This window comes from Homalodisca vitripennis, chromosome 4 (genome assembly GCF_021130785.1).
Source record: "Homalodisca vitripennis isolate AUS2020 chromosome 4, UT_GWSS_2.1, whole genome shotgun sequence".
In the NCBI taxonomy this organism is placed as follows: Eukaryota; Metazoa; Arthropoda; class Insecta; order Hemiptera; family Cicadellidae; genus Homalodisca; species Homalodisca vitripennis.
Genome location: NC_060210.1, coordinates 44,159,655 through 44,184,382, shown reverse-complemented (window position 1 = coordinate 44,184,382; position 24,728 = coordinate 44,159,655). Strand labels below are relative to the sequence as shown.

The 24,728-nt window shown below is 37.8% G+C and overlaps 1 protein-coding gene across 1 annotated transcript in view; it reads left to right on the top strand.

The window, feature by feature from the left end:
* Window positions 1-21,884, top strand: part of LOC124359236 — a 29,882-nt gene extending 7,998 nt beyond the window's left edge. The window contains exons 2-4 of the mRNA XM_046811822.1: window positions 120-185; window positions 2,440-2,620; window positions 21,000-21,884. Of these exons, the coding sequence (XP_046667778.1) occupies window positions 120-185; window positions 2,440-2,620; window positions 21,000-21,772 (1,020 nt within the window). The 3' untranslated portion in view covers window positions 21,773-21,884. The remainder of the gene's footprint in view (window positions 1-119; window positions 186-2,439; window positions 2,621-20,999) is intronic.
* Window positions 21,885-24,728: the final 2,844 nt, after the last annotated feature.

Sequence of the window (24,728 nt, the reverse complement as noted above, 5' to 3'; positions counted from 1 at the left end):
ATATTGGAACTAAATCAACATGTCGTCTGAGCATGGACCGTGCATGTATTTAGTCTTTTGTTATGCACAAACCAGTGGATGAACATTTCTAATGATGTAATATTTATTAAATGTTGCAGGGAATCGAAAGCAGACGGAGCATCCATGACAATAAGAAAAGTGGTAATGAATCTAAGGATGAAGAGGTAAAATATATTTACGATAATCATAGGACAGAAGAAATCAGTGGTGTAGTGGAGCAGAAACATGTGGGAACGGTGTTCCCACACTGGTTTTGGCTGTTTTGGGCAGATAAAAAAATGACCAATGTTTTGCTGAATATTAATTTGGCATAAAATTATTTATTTCAATAATGAGACAAAATTTTACAAACATTTGTAAATTAGAAATAGATTGACATTATCAATATTTCTTTTTCAATAATATATATTACTATATGATTCTAAAGATAACCTCTCTTGTACTCTAAAACTGTGGATAGAATATTGCAGATGATGTGACTCGCAAAAGTGTTCGCAAGGTCAGTAATCGCCGGCCGGTAGCGGGTCTATCCTTTCCTCCCTCTTTGCTTTTCTAATCCCCAACCCCCAATGCTCATTGCTGGCTGTCTTGTCACACATCCAGCGTACGTTCGTGTAGTGTGGTGACATGTCAGTATGTCCTTTGTGTGTTACGTTAGTCATTACGCTTTACGTTGTTGACTATTCAAGTTATCATATTATGGAATCATCCAAGATAAATCAAAAACACTTAAGGGATAAGAGAGGCCTGCCCTGCAGCAGGTAATAACTGTAAAACAGGTTTGAGTTTGTAAGGAAAGTGGTTGTCTATTGAAGTTATTGATTAATTTCAATGAGCTGCCATTTTGTACTAGGTTGAGATAGAAAGTTCTAGTTTCCACTGTTCTTCTTCTTTTGTCAAGACCTTTCAATTAAGGTTTTACAAAATGGGTCTTTACATTTAAACATGTTGAGCCGCCTCCCCAAAATCCCATTTTGAGGACGTGGGCAAAGTTGTAACAGTAACTAAAAAGTTCATTTCTATTTCCTAAAAAGGTGTCCTGAGTTCCATCCCTCCATCTTTATCCATCAAAAACTAAACAGAGTGTATCCATACTTTTAACTCACACATTTATGATAATGACTGATAAGGTAGGAAGAAAAGTGTATCCTTACAACTAGAAAAACATTTACTGACAAAGGTTTAGAGAGCTGAAGGTGTTACTTCAGGTATGTTTTACTCTGGTGTTTTTATTCCGAAGAGAAAACTAACCTTCCATTTGGTAACTTCCAAGATAAGCCTACCAGTCTCACTTACTGAGACCAAGCTCTTTAGAGAATATGTGTATATTTGTTGATTAAATAAAAAGTTGAAACATAAGAAACGTTTCATAAAAACAATTAGATACAATAAGGAAGGTTAATAAGTATGGGGTAAAGTATTATGCAACCTAATATGAGAATTATTATTTTCGGTGATATCAGCTGTTACATTAGAACAATTAATTAACCTGTTCCCAAGTGAACACAGCAATGCTGTGAATTATGATGGCTGTTACCGAGTTAGTTTGGAATGCAAGAGATTTTATCATTTAATGACAATTAAAAAACTTGAAATCTATTTAATCTACATAAAGCTTCAAAGCTTAGAAAATAGTGTATTTTATGTTCTTAAAAAAAATGTAATTGATTTTTAGCATGTACACAATACATAAACTGCATAATAACTTTTGATGAAAATTGGTTATGTTCTTTCTAATATTGTATAACATATTTCACGCTTACTTAAACATTTGAATTGTAACTTACTTCTTCTTTAAAAATATTTCAATATCTTTCCAATCCAGTGTTATTTTATTCAGTTGCATTGATGCACAATTTTAAACTACTTTTAAGGTATAGTTCTATTTAATCCTTTTAAAATTATGTCAAGACCAACAGTAGATTTTTCACCCCACACCTATTATGCAAAAAGGACCAAGGAGGTGATCTCATGCCTGTACTCATCTGTGAAAAAGATAAGAGATTGCCTGCTGTTTTAGTTTGTATATAAAATTCTTCTGGAATTTCATTAGTATATGTTTTGTATCTACATACCATGTTATTTAAAAGAGTATATAATCCTTTAATAAAGAGCTGATAAAGCTATTTATATATCTTAATATTTACTCAAATAAACTGAGTTTTAACGAAAATGCTGTAAAATATACATTTTAGGCCCAATCTTTTGAGCTATATATAATTTACTTTTGACTAATAAAGGATTTGTTGATTCAAAAGTGTTAAGGAATTAATTTACTGTTCAAAATAAGAATGATTCTCTTCTATTAAACAGAATAACGCAAACACATCTTTTTTACAGTGTAATTTACATCATGTCTAAGATCGAGTTTAGAATATTGCCTAAAGGTGTACACTTATGTGGCATTTTTCTTTTTAGGAATTATATCGGTGTTCAGAATGTTCTGTTGATGTTCTTGTACACAAAAATGGATTAAAAGAGGAACTATATGGAGATCATTTAGAGAACTGGAAAAAAATAATACAAGAGAGGAGCAAAAATAAATCAAGCATTTATCCTAACTTGCATAATGAAACAACTTTTGTTTGTGCAAAATGTGGTAAGTTAATTTTAAATCCTGGTAAAACTGGTAAATTTTCTTTATTATCTTGTTATATTTGAATTTTTTTAGTTTTATTCTAAACTAGCATTATTTTTACCTTTTTCTCCTAGCAAAACCACTTTTTGGTAATCAATGGGATAACATGAATCTTTGTACAATAAATTTTAGTATTTAATTTTGTTAGTTTCTACTTTTGAAGATCAGGCAGTTATCATTGCCCATAGTGTCTTCATTCTCTAATGTGTGTCTCTTGTAATTCAAAGTGAATACTTTTTGTTGATCCAATTATTTCACTTGGTTGAGTAACTCCCTGGTTGTCAGTGTTGATGTTGAAGGTACTGATGTATATATGATTTTTACATGAAAGTTTGCCAGAAAACTTACTTTATCTTTATTCATGTAAGCCCGGGTTTTTCCAAAATCCGAAATCCCAGTTGCCACCTTTTGTCTCCCAGCAGTAAAACAGTCTACTTTCATATTTCTCTCAGACCTTTCACAAAACATCAGGTGTAAGTTTTGTGTAATTGCCATTTTATTCCTTAACGCAATTCAGCTTAAACATGTGGAGGTGTGTAAACTATGGTCTTAAGATAACTCCACAAAAAAAGGATTAAGGTCAGGTCCATCTGGCACCGTCCAATCCATCAATGAGGAAATTCTTGATCGAAAAATGCCCAAACATCTCTTGTGTAATGTGGCGGGGCACTATTCTTTTGGAACCAAGGATCAAATTTTCCACTGATTCTTTCATTTAATAGCTTTAATTATTTTAAGGACAATGTCTTCTTCTAGCATATTCAAATAAAGCTCACCAGTTACATTGCCGTCGATAAAAAGTGGCATTATTCGATTGCTGGGGGTATCATACCACATGTTTATCTTTTCAGGAAATTTTAAGTGCGCTTCCCTGGTAGGGTGTGAGTTTTCAGATGCACAGAAAAGACAGTTATGCCTGTTGACTTCACCACTAAGAAAATATGAGGATTCATCACTGAAGTATATTTTTTGTAACAAATGCGGATCTGCATCATTCAGCTCCATCTACTCAGAAAATAGTATACGACAATTGAAATCCTCGTTTAAATCATGAATTAATTTAATTTTGTATGGATGAAATTTATGCCTTTTCAGTAAATGCTGACAACTCTGAAATTGTCCAAATGCTCAACATTGTAAGTTGAAAGTAGTATTCAATAGATTAAGGTAGCTGAACCTGTGATATAAAGAATTAAACAAACAATAATGGAGCACATTATCAATAAGATAATTGAGGCCGTGGGTGCAGGACCCATTGCAATGCATTTGTTTAAAGCAGGTTTCGTTATTTGTGTCTTTTGGTCCAGTACCACATCGCTTACTTACAGATTTATCATGTGTCATAGGATTGTGAAGTTTAGTAATTAATTTTACTCATGTTTTATTGAATGAACACACAAGTATAGGATATGTGAGTTTTGGTTAATTAATTCTTATATATTTCTTCCAAAGAAGGGCTAACAATATTCTTTATTATTCATTTAACATTGTATTTATAATATCTTCTTACTTTTTGGTTGTAAATTTTGCCTTTTACTTCCATTTTAAATTTTTTTACAGAATAATACAAATCATTTTGAAACCTGATAGCCATGGCCACGCCACATGGAAAAGCTGTGAAATCTGATCACAATCATAATGATATTCTAGTCATTATGGGGGGAACAAACAATAATTGGGCGTTATGAACACAGTTTTTTACTAAAAGTTAAATCCGGCAAATATTTCACAGGATATATAAATATGTGGGAAATCAGGTTACTCTCGAATAAGGTAATTCATGTCGAGACCTAAAAAAAGAATTGGTTCCAGCAGTGGCGAAACCATAATAGTACAAATCAATAAAATCAATGGTAGAGTTACATTTTAAGGAAAAACAAAAGTATTAAAAATTTATGAATGTAGCATGAACATTAAAAAAAGACGGAATTTACCTCATGAAGCTGGGCAAAGACGTTTGTACAGTACAAATTAGCGCTGCCATTTTGACACCACCACCTTGAAAACTTGTAAGTATTCTTGTAAGCTATGTTGAATTCATGCTTCTCAACCTGATAAACCCCCAGATACTGATTTTCATTTAAATCTGCTATAAAATTTCCCCTTGTTTGTTACCACCATCTTGGAAATAAGTGGCTAATTTGTAAAACTGAAGTCAGATGCGCGTTTCTTGACTCCAAAATAAACCTCACAAACCAAGTTTCGTGCAAATCCGTTTCTAAATAGCTGAAAAATCCATTTAGCGGCCACCATATTGAAACATAACTGGGAAGATTCCCAAAATTTTATTCCAATTGGTCAAACCATCTAGAAATGATAGGAGTGGTCACTGACTTTTGGATAACCCTTTTGTATGACATTTTTAAGTAAGTTACCAAAACATTTTAGCTTAATCTGGAATTTTATCTTCGTTACAAGCTAAACGGCAAATGGGTATACAGTACCTACTTTTATGTCATTTGTTGTCTGAAATGTTTAATGAAAGATTAGGTGGTCAGAAAATGGACCCATTTCCTAAGTAGTTTGAAAGCCTGGATATGATCAAAATATCCTGATTGAAGGTCCTAAAAAGTAACAAGGATGTGAATCCCCATGAAAAGACAAACTGAATTTTACTTAACTTTCTGTCATTCAATTTCGTTAATTTGTTTTTCTACACAATGAGTGTTGGTAGTAAAATTTTATTTTATAAACTTATTTCTTTATAATTGCCTTATTGCACATAATTTTCTCCAGTATTAAATTTTCTTAACTATTTAACAAATTATTTGTACTGTTCCGAGTAGTAAGCGAAATAGACCAGGAGCCTCGGAAGCGCGCCAAACCTCCCAAACTCGCAAATCATTAAAAAAAAACAATCACATGCCACTAGTGGGAAAGAGAGAGACAAAGAGACAAGATTTCGAGTAAATGATATATTAATTAATAGGTGGCAAACATTTCCATGCAAAATACAATTACTTCAGCACCAGGGTGCACCGCGTAACTTAATAACTAAATACAACAATCAATAGAATTCCAATAAAGACAATAACATAATAAATAAATAGAAACAATAACATAATAAATAAATAATATTACTAAATACACTAATCAGGTACGGCAGTAGCAAAATTTTAAATTTAACTGTAATTTTTATGAACTGAGGGGAGGAAAAAGGTTTCTAGAATTTCTAGGCCCACTATTTTTGAAAAGTAATTTTGTTTCAAGTTTGTAGCCGAAATTTAAAAAAATATATTTTAAGCCAATTTTCGAAGGAGGCGGGGCTTAGTTATGCCTCCACGAATCCGAATTAAAGATGAAATCCTCCCCTTCAGGTCATGTAACTAACTAAATAAATACTGGCTAGGTACTGGCCCTCCTCCAGATCTAACATCTGGCAGCGCTCCCTGCACCCCAGTCCTCGCAAGTTTCAGTATAAGAAGTAAAGAAACACATTTTTAATCCAACTGTGTTCCAGAAGTTCCAGAAGAATGGGAGAGCACTACACACCTCCGTTGGATGCCGGTCTAATAGCGCTGGCAGGCGCGGGCATTCCATTTTTTTAAGTTGTTCCGGGCAGACTCGCCGCACCAGCCATCCCGCTGACGGCACTCACGGGACCCTATAGAATCCCAACATAACCAGTAGATATTCAGAACAACTTACTACAACCCGAGAAATAATAAAAACTTAATTATGTTTTGGCCAAAGTATAATAAAATATTTAAATTTAACAATTAAAAAAAATAACAATCTGTAACTAACAGTACCGTAAGTATCAAAGACTATTTTCCTAAAAATAACTCAAGACACCAAGTATTTTAAGATGCACTACTTTGGTGACAATATATTAAATATTACATAGGCTAGGACAGCCATACTAAATGATTAAGCGTGATAACATTTACTTGTAACTATAATTCGCTGGATTTTAATCATTATATTATAATAATTTACATTTTGCTATTAAATATTAATTGTAAGGTAGGCCTGATAATAATTATATAATTTACAAATAATAACAATACATTATTTCCCCAAATAACAATAATTAAATAATAAAATCGAAATCATGAATGTTGCCACCCAATTTTGCACGCAACACAAAACACGAGGTAACAAAAATTTGCAAAGTCTGTACCGTCTCGCTTACACTAAACAAAATCAAAGTGTGTACACGGAATAAATAATTTCCGTTCGCACGAACGGATCAGTTAGAAAGCACTAGAGCAAAAATATAAAAAACTAAACTAAGCATAGTAAATAAATTAACAAATTTTAGAATGTACGAAAGACAGGAACGAACACTTTGCGACACGAACACGTACACGAGGAACACAAGTTACAAAAATATATATAAATTACTTATAACTAATCTACGATAATATATGTCTGGGTGGGAGAGAAAAACCGCCAACTAAATAAGTTAAGAGAGTGCAAAAGAACATTTACCTGCCGAAAGTCGGAGAATTAGCCAGCCATGTGGAACGGGACGAGCAGCGAACAGACAGCAAACCAGTAGCTTCTCCGAACGTGTCCTCCGAACAGTCTGACCGCTCCGAACAGTAGCCGGTGCCGGTGCCGGTGAACAGCTGGTCGGTAAACTAGTCAAGGTCAACCAGCTGACCTCAACCAATCAGTCCAACCAGGCAGAAAATCAATACTTGACGGAGTGACTCCCCCACCGACTGACAAGAGTGGCCGAGGTGGGAAAATAATAGACAAAAAATAAATTGCCCAAACTGAGCCCCGGCTCAACCTCCCCCACTAAAAAGGGTGCAACCCCAAACAAAACCTCTCCCCCACTGAAAGAAGAACCAACAAGCTCTGGCACAGGAAACGGGAAGTCGAGAACCCTAACAGGAAACGAAGTCCTGAGCAGGAGGCAGACAAAACACGGCCCTCCTGAAAATTTTGAGAGGCGCCTCTCTTGGAGAAAGAAGAAAACAGAAAGAGAGTAAAACGACACCACAGGGAAAACCAGGGGTGATCAGTCCCCCGGACACCCCCGCAGCCCGCACCAGTATCCAGAGCATGACCAGAGGTATCACCACGGAAGGCCTTCAGATGAGAAACGTGGCCCTCCGCCACAACCTCCCCCGATACGGGATCAACCAACTTAGCAGTAACTGGGAGAGAAAACGAAGAATCCGGTGAGGACCTGTCCACCGATAGCAAAGTTTGGCTGCCCGTTTATCCACGGCCGAACTGACCGGATGGGCCTTACAAAAGACAAGATCCCCCACCTGGAAGGGGTTAGCAATACGTCCCTTATTGAATTTTCTCCTCACCCTTTCCCCTAGACTGTAGGAGCTTAACCCTGACTGCTTCCCAAGTGTCACTTACATTGGGAGTACCAGGTACTGGTAGAAGACTATCCAGACTCCAGAGATTAGACAAGGGATCAGAAGGAGGACGACTAAACATGACCTGAAAAGGCGTGGAAATCATGACTTTCGTGAAGAGCAGAATTGAAGGCTAACTGAAGCCAGCTCAGGTTTTTCATCCCAGGTAGTTTGTTTCTCAGCGTGATAAGCGATGAGGGCGGCTCTGAGATTGCGGTTGAACCGCTCAGCATGAGAAGGCTGGGGGTAGTAAGGAGATGTAGTAACGTGTTTGATTCCATGCCCAAAACAGAAGCGATGAAACTCCCTCGACACGAATTGTGTGGCCGTTTATCCGAGACGAAGGTGGCGGGCACTCCAAAAATTCTGTAGAAGGCGGGACTTGAGTGCCTTGACGGTGAGCGACGCCGTGGCACTCCTAAGAGGAATCAACCAGCAAAAACTTAGAGAAAGCATCCACAGCAACAAGCAGGGAGGTGTTCCCTGACTTGCTACGGGGAAAGGGTCCCACATAGTCCAATGAACACTTTCTCAAGAGGCCGCTCCGCCACCTCGGAGGAAAGAAGTCCTAATATGGTATTTTGTGCTGGTTTTACTGACCGAGCAAAGATGACAAGCTTCGTACTCTACCAGCAATGTCTCTGTCCATACTCTTCCAGATAAACTTATCTTTGATTTTAGCGATGGTCTTGTGAATCCCTAAATGACCGCCTACGGGAGAAACATGAAAATAGGAAAAGACCATCGGTATGAAGGGCACTCGGCAGAACAATCTTGGGACCACCTCCGCGTCGGGCACGACAGCAGAGGACACCCTTGGACAAGAAGTAAGGAGAGTGGGCTTCTCCCTCCTGGAGCTCACCAATGATGTTTTGACAACTCGGGGTCTTGAAGTTGGTGAGAGCCAAAACTCTCAAAGGCAGCAGGGAAATCCAACATCACAGTCCCACACAACGGTGCTTGAGAATCAACAGGATCGCTGGGTAGATGATACATTCTAGAAAGAGCATCGCGACGACGTTTTGGGTGCCCGCGAATGTGCTGCACCCTGAATTTAAAGGCCGCAATTTTGACAACCCAGCGACCAATCTTCCCGAGTTGTCGAGGATGGCCAATAGCCAGGAAAGAGCCTGATTGTCAGTTTCCAGCAGAAATTCGGAATGCTCTAAGGAACCTCCGAAACTTATCCATGCCGAAAACGACCGCCAGACACTCCAGCTCATAAATAGAAGATTTCTTTTCCTGAAGGGTCAAAGTCCTAGATGCAAAAGCGATAGGTTGCCGAGTGCCGTCGAATTCTTGAGAAAGCACAGCTCCTACAGCACAGGATGAGGAGTCAGTCTGCAAGATGAAGGGCCTACTAAAGTCCGGTATTCGCAGCACAGGAGGTTGGATAATGGCCTCCCTAAGCAGTTGAAAAGCACGTTTCTTGATCTTCACACCCAAACGAACTTTGCGTCTTTCCTTCTTAAAGCGTTCAGAGGGGCGGCCCACCTCGGCAAAGTCAGGAATAAACCTACAGTAGAAATTAACCATGCCGATGAATCTGGCAACACCCTTGGCATCCTTCGGAGGAGGGAAATCCCGAATGCCTTGGGTCCTGGCAGGGTCTATAGATACACCCCTAGACGACACGAGGTGACCGAGAAACGATATTTCAGACTTGGCGTAAGACACCTTCTCCGGATTGACTGTAAGGCCAGCCCTACCCAACCTAACCAAGACCTCCTCAAGATGTTTAACGTGTTCCGTGAAAGACTCACTGTAGACCAGAAGGTCATCAAGATAATTAAAGACATACCTGAACTTCACATCGTGGAAGATGGAGTCGAGCAACCTAGTTAACGTTTGGCCCCCACAGCTAGCCCCATAGGCACAGATCGGTAACTGATACAAATTCCACGGAACACAGAAGGCCGTGAGAGGACGTGATTCCTTCTTCAACGGAATCTGATGATATGCTTGGTTCAAATCAAATATAGTGAAAAATTTGGCCTTACCGAACCAATCAAAAGCAGAATGGAGATCGGGGAGAGGCACTGAGTCTATTTCAATTTTGGCATTAAGTTTTCTTAGGTCAACCACCATACGATGTTTTCCACTAGGGCTTTGGAACCAAGAACGCTGGACTGGCATACGATGAGTTTGAGGGCTCAATAACTCCTTGATCCAAGAGATCCCTTGATGATACCACGCATAACCTCCATCTTTTGGAGGAGCCAACTTGTATGGGTGGGAGCGTACTGGCTGAGTGTCAGTCAGACGAATTTCGTATTCAATGAGATGGGTAGAACCGAGCTTGGGTGTGAGGACCTCCGGAAATCTTGAGCAAAGCTCACGGAGAACCCCAGCTTGCTCCTCATCCAAGTGACCGAACGGGTCCCCCCAGGGGCAGAAACTTCCTCACACTCCACCTCCACAACCTGCGGCGTCGATTTGCATTTATCAGAAAAGGGGACTGACACTCGCCGATTGAATTTGAAATAAGACTGGCCCGCCTGAAGATCCAGCACCAAACCAGTCTTTTGAATAAAATCCGCCCCCAAAAATACAATCCATACTCAGGTCCTGGGCCACAAGGAAGCTCCACACCCATGAAAAAACATTCAACCTTAAACTTGATTGAAGCCTTCTTCGAAATTGGAAGAGGGGAATTAGAAGCAGTCCAGCAAGTTAAAGAAGACTCCTCGGTGTGCTTCACCAAACCTAAACTTGAAATGGCTTCAAAAAGACGGGAAGAGATGAGGCTACAGGCTGACCCGGAATCAACTAGGGCCTTATGCACTGAGTCTCCCACTAAGATATTGATATAAGGGCACACCGAAGATGCTGTCCTAAGCCGTAGGTTTCCCTTTTCTGCTAGGCTCGTAGTGTCCAAACTATTAATCAAATTTTTTCGCACAGGTACTATTTTTTTGAAATTTTTTCTTAGACCTCGGGGGAACTTCAGAGAAAACCCCCCCTTTGATCTAGTTTTTTGGACCAGTGCGATATCTCCTAGGACACTCCCGACGAGTATGACCTCGTTCACCACAGGCATAGCAGATGGGTGGATGAAGCCCACCAGAGTGATGTGGCCCATCCACGGATTCTGTACGGCCGTGACAGCCCTGGAGGGCTGGATGGAACGATGATTGTTCCTCTCCGCCCTCTGCCGGTCAGCAAACTGCACGCTGCGCGAAGCAATGCACAGACGGTCCAGTTCAGAAAATGGTGGAAGGGCGACCAGCAAAAACTAGACGGGACCTCTCTTCAGGATTGAGACCCTCAAGAATGGTGGTGACCACAGTACTTTTCGGGGATATTGAGCCTTAACACCCTATCAGTGTCCCTCACCTCGGCCACAAACTTAGCCAAACTCTCTCCGTTGCCCTGAGGCCTAAAGAATTTCTCACACACGGAGACGTTCCCTCAACTGACCAGGAACAAAGAAATCCAATGCCTCCCTATGAAAATCATCCAGGGTAACCACCCCTCTGGAGAACTCGAACCAGACAGTCACCCAAAGGTGGCCTACAAAAACGGAGAGATGACATGCAGGAAGCTCGCTCCCTGAAGACCAGGCAAGTCATGCAGTCGCAGGATCTCAGAAAGAAACCGCAGCAAGGCTTCAGTATCTAGACCATCCACCGTTGGTAGTCGCTGCAGCAACGGGTAAGTGGGTTCGGAAGCTTGTGATACTGAACAAAGGATCCCGTCACCACAGTCCCCAGTCCCCCAGATCCAGCAGGCATTTGGGTCACCGGCCCCCGGGCCCCGTCCACACCAGACACCCCCGACGCCACGCCCAACGCCCACATCAAAATCAGCAACAACTGACCCAGGGATCCGGCATTCACCCTTAACAGCCGCAGCAGAGTCAATCGCAGACAAAGTTTTTTTCAGGAGCCTTTGCCCCCCTCGTCCCTCTCGAGTACAGTCAGCAGGCCGTCAACCAAGGTGACGCGTTCCTCCAACCACTCCTTATCACCAGAACTGGTAAGCTTGGATCTAAGTAGCGACAGCCTCATATGTAGATGGGTAAGCCGGGACAAATACCTAGCCCTCTCTCGGCCAGTAGGCGGCGACTCCAACCAGTCCTCCTGACTATTCTCAAACGTCTCCAACTTAGCCTCCAAAATAGGCCTCTGCTTCTGGAAAACGTCAAATCTCTAGGCCAGGTCGTGTCCAGTTTCCATATTATCACGCAGTTGCTTCCGCATGGACTCGCAGTCGGAACCCGGAGTAAGCCCACGAGCCAACAACTCAAAATGGAGATCCTCCCTTCAACAAGTATTCAGGCACCAGAAGAGACAGGCATGATAACAACAACAAAAAAAAAACACAGACTAACAAGCAACACACTGACTCGAAGTCAACAACTAACAAATCAAGATTGTAAGGCGCGACAAGAGAATAACGCAGTGAAAAAACACTCTCAGCAGGGTCCCCAGAATTCCTGCCGTCCACGAAAACACGGCAGCGAAACCAAAATAACCGCAACAAAACACTACGACGTACCAGAACAAAACCAGAAAAAAAAACAACGATGACAAAGTATAACAAAAACACACAAGTAACAATAATCAGAAAATAAATAAACAAGTTCACACACACTTCCTGTCGATCAGCAAAAAAATAGCACAGCGAGACGGCAACAGGCGCAGGAAGTCAACTAACAACTTCAACTCGTGCCTCTCACCACCAGTGGCAAAACAAAAACCCCGGGCCCGCAGAGGGTAAAAACACGTAACCACGCTCTGCTACCATTTTGTTCCGAGTAAGCGAAATAGACAGGAGGCCTCGGAAGCGCGCCCCTCCCAAACTCGGAGCAAATCATTAAAAAAAAAACAATCACATGCCACTAGTGGGAAGAGAGACAAAGAGACAAGATTTTCGAGTAAATGATATATAATTAATAGGTGGCAAACATTTCCATGCAAAATACAATTACTTCAGCACCAGGGTGCACCGCGTAACTTAATAACTAAATAACAACAATCAATAGAATTCCAATAAAGACAATAACATAATAAATAGAAACAATAACATAATAAATAAACAATATAATATACTAAATAACATAATATCAGGTACGGCAGTAGCAAAAATTTTAACTGGTAATTTTTATGAACTGAGGGGAGGAAAAAGGTTGTAGAATTTCTAGGCCCACTATTTTTGAAAAGTAATTTTGTTTCAAGTTTTGTAGCCGAAATTTTAAAAAAAATATATTTAAAGCCAATTTTCGAAGGAGGCGGGGGCTTAGTTGCCTCCACGAATCCGAATTAAAGATGAAATCCTCCCCTTCAGGTCATGTAACTAACTAAATAAATACTGGCTAGGTACTGGCCCTCCTCCAGATCTAACATCTGGGCAGCGCTCCCTGCACCCCAGTCCTCGCAAGTTTCAGTATAAGAAGTAAAGAAAACACATTTTTAATCCAACCTTGTTCCAGAAGAAATGAATGGGAGCACTACACTCCGTTGGATGCCGGTCTAATAGCGCTGGCAGGGCGCGGGCATTCCATTTTTTAGTTGTTTCCGGCAGACTCGCCGCACCAGTCCCGCTGACGGCACTCACGGGGACCCTATAAGAATCCCAACATAACCAGTAGATATTCAGAACAACTTTACTACAACCCGAGAAATAATAAAAACTTAATTATGTTTGCCAAAGTATAATAAAATATTTAAATTTAACAATTAAAAAAAAATAACAATCTGTAAACTAACAGTACCTTTTAAGTATCAAAGACTATTTCCTAAAAATAACTCAAGACACCAAGTATTTTAAGATGCAACTACTTGGTGACAATATTAAATATTACATAGGCTAGGACAGCCATACTAAATGATTAAGCGTGATAACATTTACTTGTAACTATAATTCGCTGGATTTTAATCATTATATTATAATAATTTACATTTTGCTATTAAATATTAATTGTAAGGTAGGCCTGATAATAATATATAATTTACAAATAATAACAATACATTATTTCCCAAATAACAATAATTAAATAATAAAATCGAAATCATGAATGTTGCCACCCAATTTTGCACGCAACACAAAACACGAGGTAACAAAAATTTGCAAAGTCTGTACCGTCTCGCTTACACTAAACAAAATCAAAGTGTGTACACGGAATAAATAATTTCCGTTCGCGCGAACGGATCAGTTAGAAAGCACTAGAGCAAAAATATAAAAAACTAAACTAGCATAGTAAATAAATTAACAAATTTTAGAATGTACGAAAGACAGGAACGAACACTTTGCGACACGAACACGTACACGAGGAACACAAGTTACAAAAATATATATAAATTACTTATAACTAATCTACGATAATATATGTCTGGGTGGGGAGAGAAAAACCCGCCAACCTAAATAAGTTAAGAGAGTGCAAAAGAACATTTACCTGCCGAAAGTCGGAGAATTAGCCAGCCATTGTGAACGGGACGAGCAGCGAACAGACAGCAAACGCAGTAGCTTCTCCGAACGTGTCTCCGAACAGTCCCTGACCGCTCCGAACAGTAGCCGGTGCCGGTGAACAGCTGGTCGGTAAACTAGTTCAAGGTCAACCAGCTGACCTCAACCAATCAGTCCAACCAGGCAGAAAATCAATACTTGACGGAGTGACTCCCCCACCGACTGACAAGAGTGGCCGAGGTGGGAAAATAATAGACAAAAAATAAATTGCCCAAACTGAGCCCCGGCTCAGTACTTTGAACATAAAAAATTGTTTTTTAATGCTCTTTTTTGTGTTTTACATAGTACATCTTAAATAATAAGAGAGATACAGTTATGGAACAAACTTTATTCAATTTAACATATCAAAACCCATTAGAAAAATCTGCACTCGTCTCTAAATACCTCTTTCCAAACTCCCAGCCAATGATCATTTAACATTGAGTTCTAAATTGTTGGTGAAATCTTTGGTTGGCTGTTACTCAGTAACAAAACATTTTCAGACCTATTTTTATATGAACTTTTTTCGTTATTATTTTTTATAGTACAATAAGTTTAGAAAGTGCTGGTAACACTACTCGAATCACCCTGTATACAAATAGACAATCGACCTTAGCAAATTTCGTGGTGGACACATACTCTATTTTGAAAATAAATTGAGTTTGGCACAAAGCCCATTGGTGAAGTCTGCATGAAGTAAATGAGGGGGATTCTTTTCATTGATCCAAAAATAGACAAGAGTGGATTTAATCTGTTTGTATTAAAAATTCAAAACTGCAAAGATAAATGCAAAAATTTTCCCAAATCATAAGTGATCGCGAAGACCTCTCTCTACTTGGAAGTTATTTCTCTCTGTAGATGTTAAGGTCTTTTAGCCAAATGCAATTGGTTATCTTTGCCAAGTGAGTACTGGTTAAAGATGGCTGCATCGATACCCACTCATGATGCATCCGCTACAACTACTATAGTTATCTTGTTGTGTCAAATAACTCTAAGATTGGAGTAGATACTAATGCTTAATGCTTGTTTGATTTTGTTCACTACTTCTGAACATTCCACCGTCCAAATCCAAGTAACCTTTTTTCCACAGAGCATTGAGAGGATCACAAACATCAGCAAATTTAAAAATGAATGTTAAATAAAAATTTGTCATGCCAGTAAAAGTTTTTAGTTGTTTGAAATCCTTCAGTTCAGGCATGTATGTTTAGAATCGATTTTATCATGTCAACATTTGTAGATATTCCATCTTTGAATATGCTTGGACCCAAATAGTGCACTTTACTCTGGATAAATTTCTGTTTTATGATTTACACTTCTTTCAATGCTTTGAGATGTTCTTCATAATTTTTCTTAGTGACAACAACATCGTCAAGCAAATATATAAATATAATACTACATAATATAACTAAATAATATATATATATATAATGCTAATAAATCATTTTGGGTTTCAAACCCCATTTAAATCCAAAGAGTCTCTATAGTTAGATATTGTGTTCTCAATATGAGAGTTCCAAGTCAGCCTCTCACCCAGGTCTATACCCAGATATTTGACTTGTTTTGACTGTTTTATCCTGATTCCTTCCAGGACAGGTTGTACAAGCTGGAACCTTTTTCTTTTATAAAGTTATCATATTTGTTTTTGATGGGTTAATCCGAAGACCTTCCGTGATGGTGACCTATTCGTCAGCGATCTTTGCTTTAACTTGTCCGCTTTTTAGGAGGGCTACTATCCGCTTGACAGCATCCGAGAGAACTCCAAACCATTTCATAGCTACCTCCATGGATTGATATGCTACTCAGTCGAAAGCTGGTGGTAGTTGATTTACCTGCTACATACGCATGTTGAGATAGACTGAGTGGGTGTATTAGTAAGGTTTCATCCCTAATGTGTCTATTGATTATATTTTCCACAGTCTTCACCATGAAAGAGGTTAGGCTTATGGGTCTGTACGAGTTGGGTTGAGTCGGATCCCTATCTTTTTTCCGTATGAACACCACAAGTGCCATCCTCCAGTTCTTTGGAAAAAATCCTAGAATGTAGCTGCTTCTAAACAGAATAATTAGAGTATTTAAAGAGATGTCCAGGCCTTCTTGAAGAAGGGCCAGAAAAACTCCAGCTGCCCCAGGAGATTTAAATGGCTTAAGGGATCTTATTGCCCATTTAATTCTTTCAGATGTGAATATTCTTTTTGACCACTGTCTGGACTTCGCTACTTCCCGACCGGATCTCTCCTCGAGTACAGAATATGAATCCTCATTTCTGGTAAAGTAACTCCCCGGAAAGTGCGTTTCCAACAGAAGCTCTAAAGTCTCCTTTCTGTTCTCTGTAAGATCACCATTGGTCTTTATTAAGGATCCCATTGGGTTGGAGTGATCGGATTGGAGAGTTTATTAAGCGTAGCAACCTCTGGTAGACTATTAATGTTTTTGCAAAATTTCCTCCAGGTTCGTCTTTTATTTTTTCTAACTCCTTTTTTATATTCATTTAGGGCATGAAGATAAGGGTCCAGTCGTCTGTCCTTTTTGCCCATTATAATAATTTTTTATTTTTGTTTCTAAGTGTTTCTAACCTAACAGTCCTTCAAGGCACATCTTTCATTAGCCTGTTTTGTCTGAGAGGACAGTTTTTCTCATAGACCTTTATATTAGCTTGTTCAACTAGTTCAGCAGACCTTTCTAAATAAAGTTCATAGATCTTTCAAAATAAATTTCATAGATCTTTCTAAATAAAGTTCATTTTTCGGGTAGGGTTCTATTTCCTCCAACTCTTCAGCTAGGGACACTGTATGCCCTCCAGTTGGTGGATTAAGGAACCCTGTGGGTCACGTTCACCTCACCTTCCTCCTCCATGTCGAACCTAATGGGGCAGTGGTCCGAAAATGAGGCCTCCTGTGAAACATGCCACCTTACTATGTTTATATTTTTGAGTCCTTTGGATAAGGTTATATCCAGAACTTTTTGTCTAGTTCTTGTAATAAAAGTGGAACTAGACCCTTTACTTTCTAGAACTAAGTAATTAAGTAAAATTAACTACAGGAGTTCCTCACCTCTTGGGTTTATGTTTGTGCTTCCCCAGAAGGTGGATAAGCATTGCAGTCACAACCTAGAATGAGGGCTGAGCCTCTCTCTCTGCAGCGATGCAGTAGCATTTCTACTTCTAATGGTGGGCAGGTATTGAAAGGTTGGAGAAGTTGGCTGAGGCTACGATTTTCTTTCTTTTTCCCCTTGCTGTGAGGCCACTTTCAAAGACACTGCCACCATGTCCTTTGAGATCAAATCTGTAAGAGGAAAAGCTGTTATATATTTTGAAATTAGAAAACATGCTCTCGGATTTGTAATTCAACAATCATATATGAGATCACCAATCTGAGTTGTCAACTCTCTGATGTACCCTTTGTTGATCCAAGGTTCCTGGATTTGGTCGATACCCAGGCCTGTTGTGATAAACCTCTTACCCAAGATGTTGGTTGCACCCTTGGCATGGTAAAGGTTTATCTGTATGACGCGCATACTTATATCTTTTTACCACCTCCCCCTGGTGGTCCATCCCCATTCATCCTCTTCAAAAGTTTGGGGACACTGCCCCCTTTTCTTCCCCTTGCCGAAACTGATGGTCCTTTCAGAGAGGGTTCGTTCTTCAGGAAGAGGGAGCAAGTAGGTTTTTCTTTTTGAACCGCCGCGCTGGCTTCAGGAATAGACCTCTAAGGTAAGGTATGTTCAGATTGCTGTGATACCTTTTCGGTCTCTTCCACTTCCATCTCCTCAGCGATGTTCTTTTCTTTGGTGATAATCTCAGATTTTTCTGAAGTCTCCCCCACATATTTTGGTTCCTCAGTGTTCCCCTGGTGTTTCTTCTTCAGTCATAACTGAATTTTCCCAAACTTGTAGCTGATCCATGGACCCTTTTTTTCAAGCTTGCTTGCTGTAGTGCAGTCGACTGCCAGGGTAAGCAGCACTGACTTCCCTCGTCACTTCTATGCAGGACATTCCATTCACCAGCTGATAGCTCTTTATTTTGTGCCTTTAAGAACTTCATTATCTTATTGGTGGATTCATTTATGCTATTTGGAAAATAGGCAGTTGTGATTCTTGCACGAGGAATTTCTCCCTCTGGTACAATCCTCAGACTGGTCCCTTCCCAAGGCTTAAGGGAATCTTGCTTCCTTTCAGCCACTCTGCTGTGTTATTATTTTCACAAATGAAGATCAGGACTCCTTGCCTCCTGTTGATCCCGTAGAAGCTTAGCGAGTTGGGACCCTCCTGTTGCTCCACGATCGCTTCCAGGATGAAGTTCTTAATATCTTCCATCTGTTCAGATGAGAGTAGAGTTTTGGGAAAATCAGAGTGTAATATTCCCATCCTCATGCCCTCTGCAGCTAGTTTGTAAGAAGGTATTTGCAGAAGTGCAGATTGCTCCTTTCGTGACCCCCGTCTCACTTCATTCCTTGTTTTCTTTCTCCGATAAATTTCCGGAGTGGAGCCATCAGAGTGAGGTCTTTTTGTTTTTCCTTCTATTTGTCTTTTAATGTATTTGTTTTGATTTTCTGGGATTGGTTTTAAGGCCAAATCTCTGGCTTCTTCTTGAGAGTAACCTCTTTTCCGAAACCAAGCCATTCGTTTCTTGGCAGTTCCACTCAATTTTGGGAGCGGTCTTTCAGCTTTTGCTCCCTCTAACTTTTGGTGGTCATCCTCCATATGGCATCTTCCTCAGATGTATCGACTCTAGCTGAGTCTGGGGTTCAGGACTTCTGCTAGGAAGAAAAGAAAAGTGAGCGCACCACGCCCCTTAGTACAGACCCTTAACAAGATTGGCGTGAGGGTTATACTGGGTGGAAGGAGTATGGCAGTCTGTGAAAAGGTAAAAATTCTTGGACTTATGTTGGTCTGGATACCGAGAGGCCATTAAATATGCTACCATTTGCAACCATATGCAGGATACTGACTAGCTCTATGATCCACAAGTTTCTTTCCATCAAGGAGCCTCAGTTCCTGAGTGGGAGACTAACATATTGGGAGGGAGGTCTCACAATGAATCACCCGCCATGATCAGGAGTTTCATTTTCTCAGAGTGACAAGGGAGATCAGAAGAAATAGTTTCTCGTTCTTTGGCCCGACGGTGTACAATTTCCTTCCTGCATGTCTCAAAGAGAACATATCCTCTCAAGTAAAAAAAATATTAAGAGGTTTTATTCCTGTAGTTCTGTAATTAAGAATTAACATTTTACGTGTGTGTTGATATATTAATTGTTATTTATTTATTCTGTCTTATAGTTTAGTTAAATACATTTTAGATTAAGGATTGTTGTTATAGTTGAATTAAATGTAGAATTTTTAATATTTAAACGTGAAATGAGTTGGTTTGAAAATCAGTGTATTGAAACACTTGAATGAACAAAGGTATTTTTATTTATTTATTCTTTGTGGTTTTTCGTTGTGGTATGTAGTTTACTATAATGATTAAATAAACCATATGTTGATAAATCCCATAAAACTTAATGTTATTTACAAAATACACAACATAATATTGTATATGTTTCAATAACACCAACTAAAATCCTAGAAAATTCTAAAACAATGCCATGCAATTTTGCATAGATGTTCTTGTTACCTAAGAGGTACACTGATAGAGAATAGAGAAGAGACAATAATTTTAATTGTACATTGAATAGTGTCACATAGTCTTTACACCAAAATGATACTATATTATATATTTAAAATAATTCATCTATCAAGTATAATCCTAGATGTAATAATTTTTTTTACTTATGTTTTGAATATTTGGCAATTCTTTTCCCTTTATATTATTTGGAATTCTTGTGAAAAATGTATTTCCTGCACATAGTCCTTTTGTGTATAATTCCAAACAATTAAATAAAAAAAGTTATATTTTAACTTTAATGGCTTTTTTGTACTTTAAAACGTTTATTTAAACGTTCTGTATTTGTGGCACCATATAAACAAATGCTATATGCAATCTGTGATTGGTTGTGGAAGTAATATAGTGGTTCTAAATATTCAGCACTGCACTGAGATGACATGGTTCGTAGTTGCAGATAATGTGGAATTAGTTAGATTTAAACGGCTTTAGTATGAATATCGCATGATCAATTTTTGTCTAATGCTAGACCTAAAAATTGTATTTGGTTAATAACATCAGCTTTCACTAAGAAGTAATATCAGAATTAGTAATAACATCTTAGAACACCATTACAAAGTGCAGTACAAATACATAAAGGTAAAATAAATGTTATTTGTTGTGATTTTTAGATTGCATCTATAGTGTTATAGTAATTTAGTAGTATATAAATAAAATTACAGATTATTTACGTCAGTTGCTTTGAGCTGGGTGGTGAGAGTTATATGTACTTAATAAAATACTTATATATACTTAATACAAATATTTATATGTACTTAATATAAATATTTATTTGTACTTAATATAAGTATTTATATGCACTTAATATAAATATTTATATTTGTTTGTATTTAAGTCAACAAATATGTTAATAAGTTCAATTATGTAAGACTACAAACTTAACCAAAACTTTACTTTTTGATTACAGAACTAATAAAAGAAAATGTACGGCCAGCTGCAAAAACAAGTTACCTTACAACTTGGAATATCTCATATGTTGTAATAGTAATTGGTATGTTAGCTGTTATATTGCGATTATATTTAAATTCAAATAAAGGACCCCGATCGTTTGATGTTAATGTGTTTGAACAATCTGCATCAGAGAAAATACTTGATGATGAACTTGATAGTTTAGAAATGTCATACAGCCAACAGGAAGAAAAGGTATGGTATACATTGGCAGCTGGGATAAAATCTGTATTAATAACTGAACCAAATCAACCTTCAGTATTTTTAATGCTCCATGATAGTGAATCTGCTGGAAAAACCGCCAGATGTCTGGCTCAAGATGCAAGCAAATTAGCAACCAAATATTTAATGAGCCAAGTGAAAGAACCAGTGATGATTACTGGAGCAGATCTGAGAACACCACGTCTGATAGAGGAATCTGGAAAACTTTTAGTGGAATTAAACGATACAGTCCGTGAAAAGGGTGCCTTAATTGTAACAAATTTGCAAGATATTCCAATAGAAGTTGCAACAAGTCTTCATTTTGTATGTGATAAATATTCACCTTTGGTGGAAAAAGCTGTGTTATTCTTTACACTTAAAGTGAACAATTTCTTGACTTCTACACAGAAAACAGCAGAAAAACGATTGGAGGAAGTATGGTCTGGTATGGAAAGTTCTCGACTTAATGCTCTTATCACAAGAATGACATCAAATGTCCTCAAAATTGTTAGTGATGCTTCAGTCTGTTGAAAATTTGTTGGTCTTGCATTAATTATACCATAAATTTGTAATTTAAATATTTCTATATGATTGTATCTATTTTGTGGAATATTAGTAATAAATTTTTATACCTCCAACTGAAGACGTCCATTTTATTACAATTTATATTCTAAAAATATTAAGGACAGCTATGGAAAAGTTTTAACTTGTCAGTGAATTAGTCAAATGTCTGTAGTTGAGCTTGTATAAGAGTCAATCACAACAAAGTACTTAGCAGGTTAATCTTATTAATATGTAGTATAATCTTATTGTAAATTATTTCAAATTAATACCTATTTTATACAGAATACTTCTTACAGTCTCTCATATATTGTGTGTTCGGAAAGTAGTTGTGTATTAAAAGTGACATGACAGGGAATAATTTCACTGTTACGTTGGTAGCTCTGTGCTATTGCCAAACACAAGGCTGTTGCCTGTCAGTCATTGAGTTGAGGTTGTACGTGTTTCATTTATTGAAGTTCTGTAGCACGTTTTTTGTTGTTGGACGCAATGGTACTTTCAGTCGAGGAACGCATTTTCCTTGTTGACCACGTATTTCGTGAAGATGAGATGTGCAGCGATTTAGTGAAGCGTAAATTTTATGAAAAGTTTCCAGATTTAATTATTCCTCACCGTAATGCAGTACGATCACTGATTGAAAAATATCAGGCAACTGGCTCTGTTAAGGATGCTGAACATAATGGTAGGCCCCGTAAGAGAGATGAACAAAAGCTGCTGGATATTTCTGATTCCATGACACTAAGTCCAACAAAATCAATGCGTAAGTTAGCACAACAGGATAATACCGGATTTGCTACTACACATAAGGCCGACAGACAAACTTAACCTATTCCCATACAAAATAAGGTGTGTTCAAGAGCTGAAACCTTCAGATAATGGCAAGAGAGTACGTTATTGTCATTAGTTTCAATGTTTTCATTGACCAAAATTCTGAAGATATCCTTGACGTAACGTTTTATATAGATGAAGTGTGGTTGGTAACTAAACCTCACAGTTTAATTGGAGTATGGATAGCTGTGAGTAGAGCATGCATTGTGGGACCAATTGTTATTTCAAATACATTCAGTAGTGATTGTTATTGTTCTGATATTTTAGAGAACTTTGGGATGTTAGTTAAAAGTTAGAAATTTCCCGGGTTCAAGAATTTAATTGAATTATTATTTATTGTTAGGAGTTGAATCAGTTAGCCATGCTGAAGAAACCGGTGCTTCCAAAAAGAATTGGGCTGACTTCATCACTTTAATTCCAATAAAATTTGGAAAAAGTAGAAAAATAAAAAATTTTCTTGTTTTAGGAAAGTTATTGTTCAAGCGATTTCGAATTTAGATAACAAACTTTGATTCTAGAATTTTCAAAATTAAACCAGTATATTGTAATGTTAATTAATACATTGGGAAGTCGTATACAGTAATAATAATTATTGTAAGAGCCCAGGTCCGAATGATTAATCAGTGAAATAATGATAGTAAAAGCTAAATACAAAATTACAGCAAAAATATAAATAGCAGGAGGGGAACTATGGCAAACAAAAGCAATATTCAAATAACACCAAAAGTAAATATACAGTCTTAGAAATTAAAGATTAGCCATGCACCAGTATCACAGTTCAACTACGATATACATAAAGCAAGCACAAACCTGTTAATTTAAAAAAATATTTTTAAGATATACTAAAGCTAGAAAATTTATAATTTAAAAATAGACGTAACTAATTATTCTGTAGGCAAGTGTATGGCTCCAAAATATAATATCGTCTTTAAGAGTTATTTGTCAGGCATATAATTTTGGATAAAAAGCAAATTAATCATTTATCACACAAAATGCAGGCTCACTCTACCGTATGCAAGCTAAGATATTGTAAACTATTTGAACCATGCACTAAGGCTACTAAGCTAAATTACTGTAAATACCAGGGCTCTATGAGTATAACAAAAATCAACACTTACCCTATCTGAACAATTCACCAGACAAATAAGCTAAAAGATCGTTAAGTACATATTTTTTTAAAATAATATCGATAGAGTATAAGATTGACTTTATAAGTAAGGGGTCAGCGGGAAGTATTTGTAAAAGGAAGTTGTAAGGATAGGATGCTAGTACTATCGCCGGAAAGAAAAAAGTGGTATAGCGAGTCCCAACTGTTGTTTTTTTCGGGTAGGAGATAACTGGTAAGAATCGCTCGTAAAAGGAAACTCGTTAAGCATGAGGTGCCAGGACAATCGCCAGGAAAACAAAATAGTAAAAAATGGCCAAGTCCTAAAAAATTGAGAAGGAAAAATCTTAACACAGTTTACTTCAGATTTCATAGAAATGAAAAAAATAATCTGAGTAATTAGAATTAAAAATTTAAGTTACATTAAAGAAAAAAATAATTGGAGTAATTCAAGTTTTAAGTTAAATTGAGAGTTAAATCTCTATTTAAATTTATTGATTCTCGTAAATAGCAAATAAAATAGCAATATAAAATATGGAAGAAATGAAAAATCTGCTATGGCGAATCACTGTATTGAATCTGGACACACCATCTATCTATATATATAAAAATGAATGTTTGTATGTTTGTCCTTTATGGAATCGTGAACTATTGGACCGATCATGATGAAAATTTGTACGTATATGTATTTTTCCACGGAGAAGGTTTATAAGCTATGCCCATCCCTTTCCCGATTCAGGATTCCGCCCCACTGGTTACAGAAATACCCATAAGAAATGCATTGCAGGCAAACATATGTTAACGTCTTTTCAAATTTTTAATCAGCTGTTCTTTGTAAACATATATTACACATATAGTTTTAAAGCATAGAGTAAGCTTAAGAGAAACGACAAATTTTGTCTAAACTGTTTTTTTGCAATCACTGTTAAACATAGACTTTACTATCCAGATAATACAATTCAAATTTGACGTAAAAATTCACCTTTAACTGCA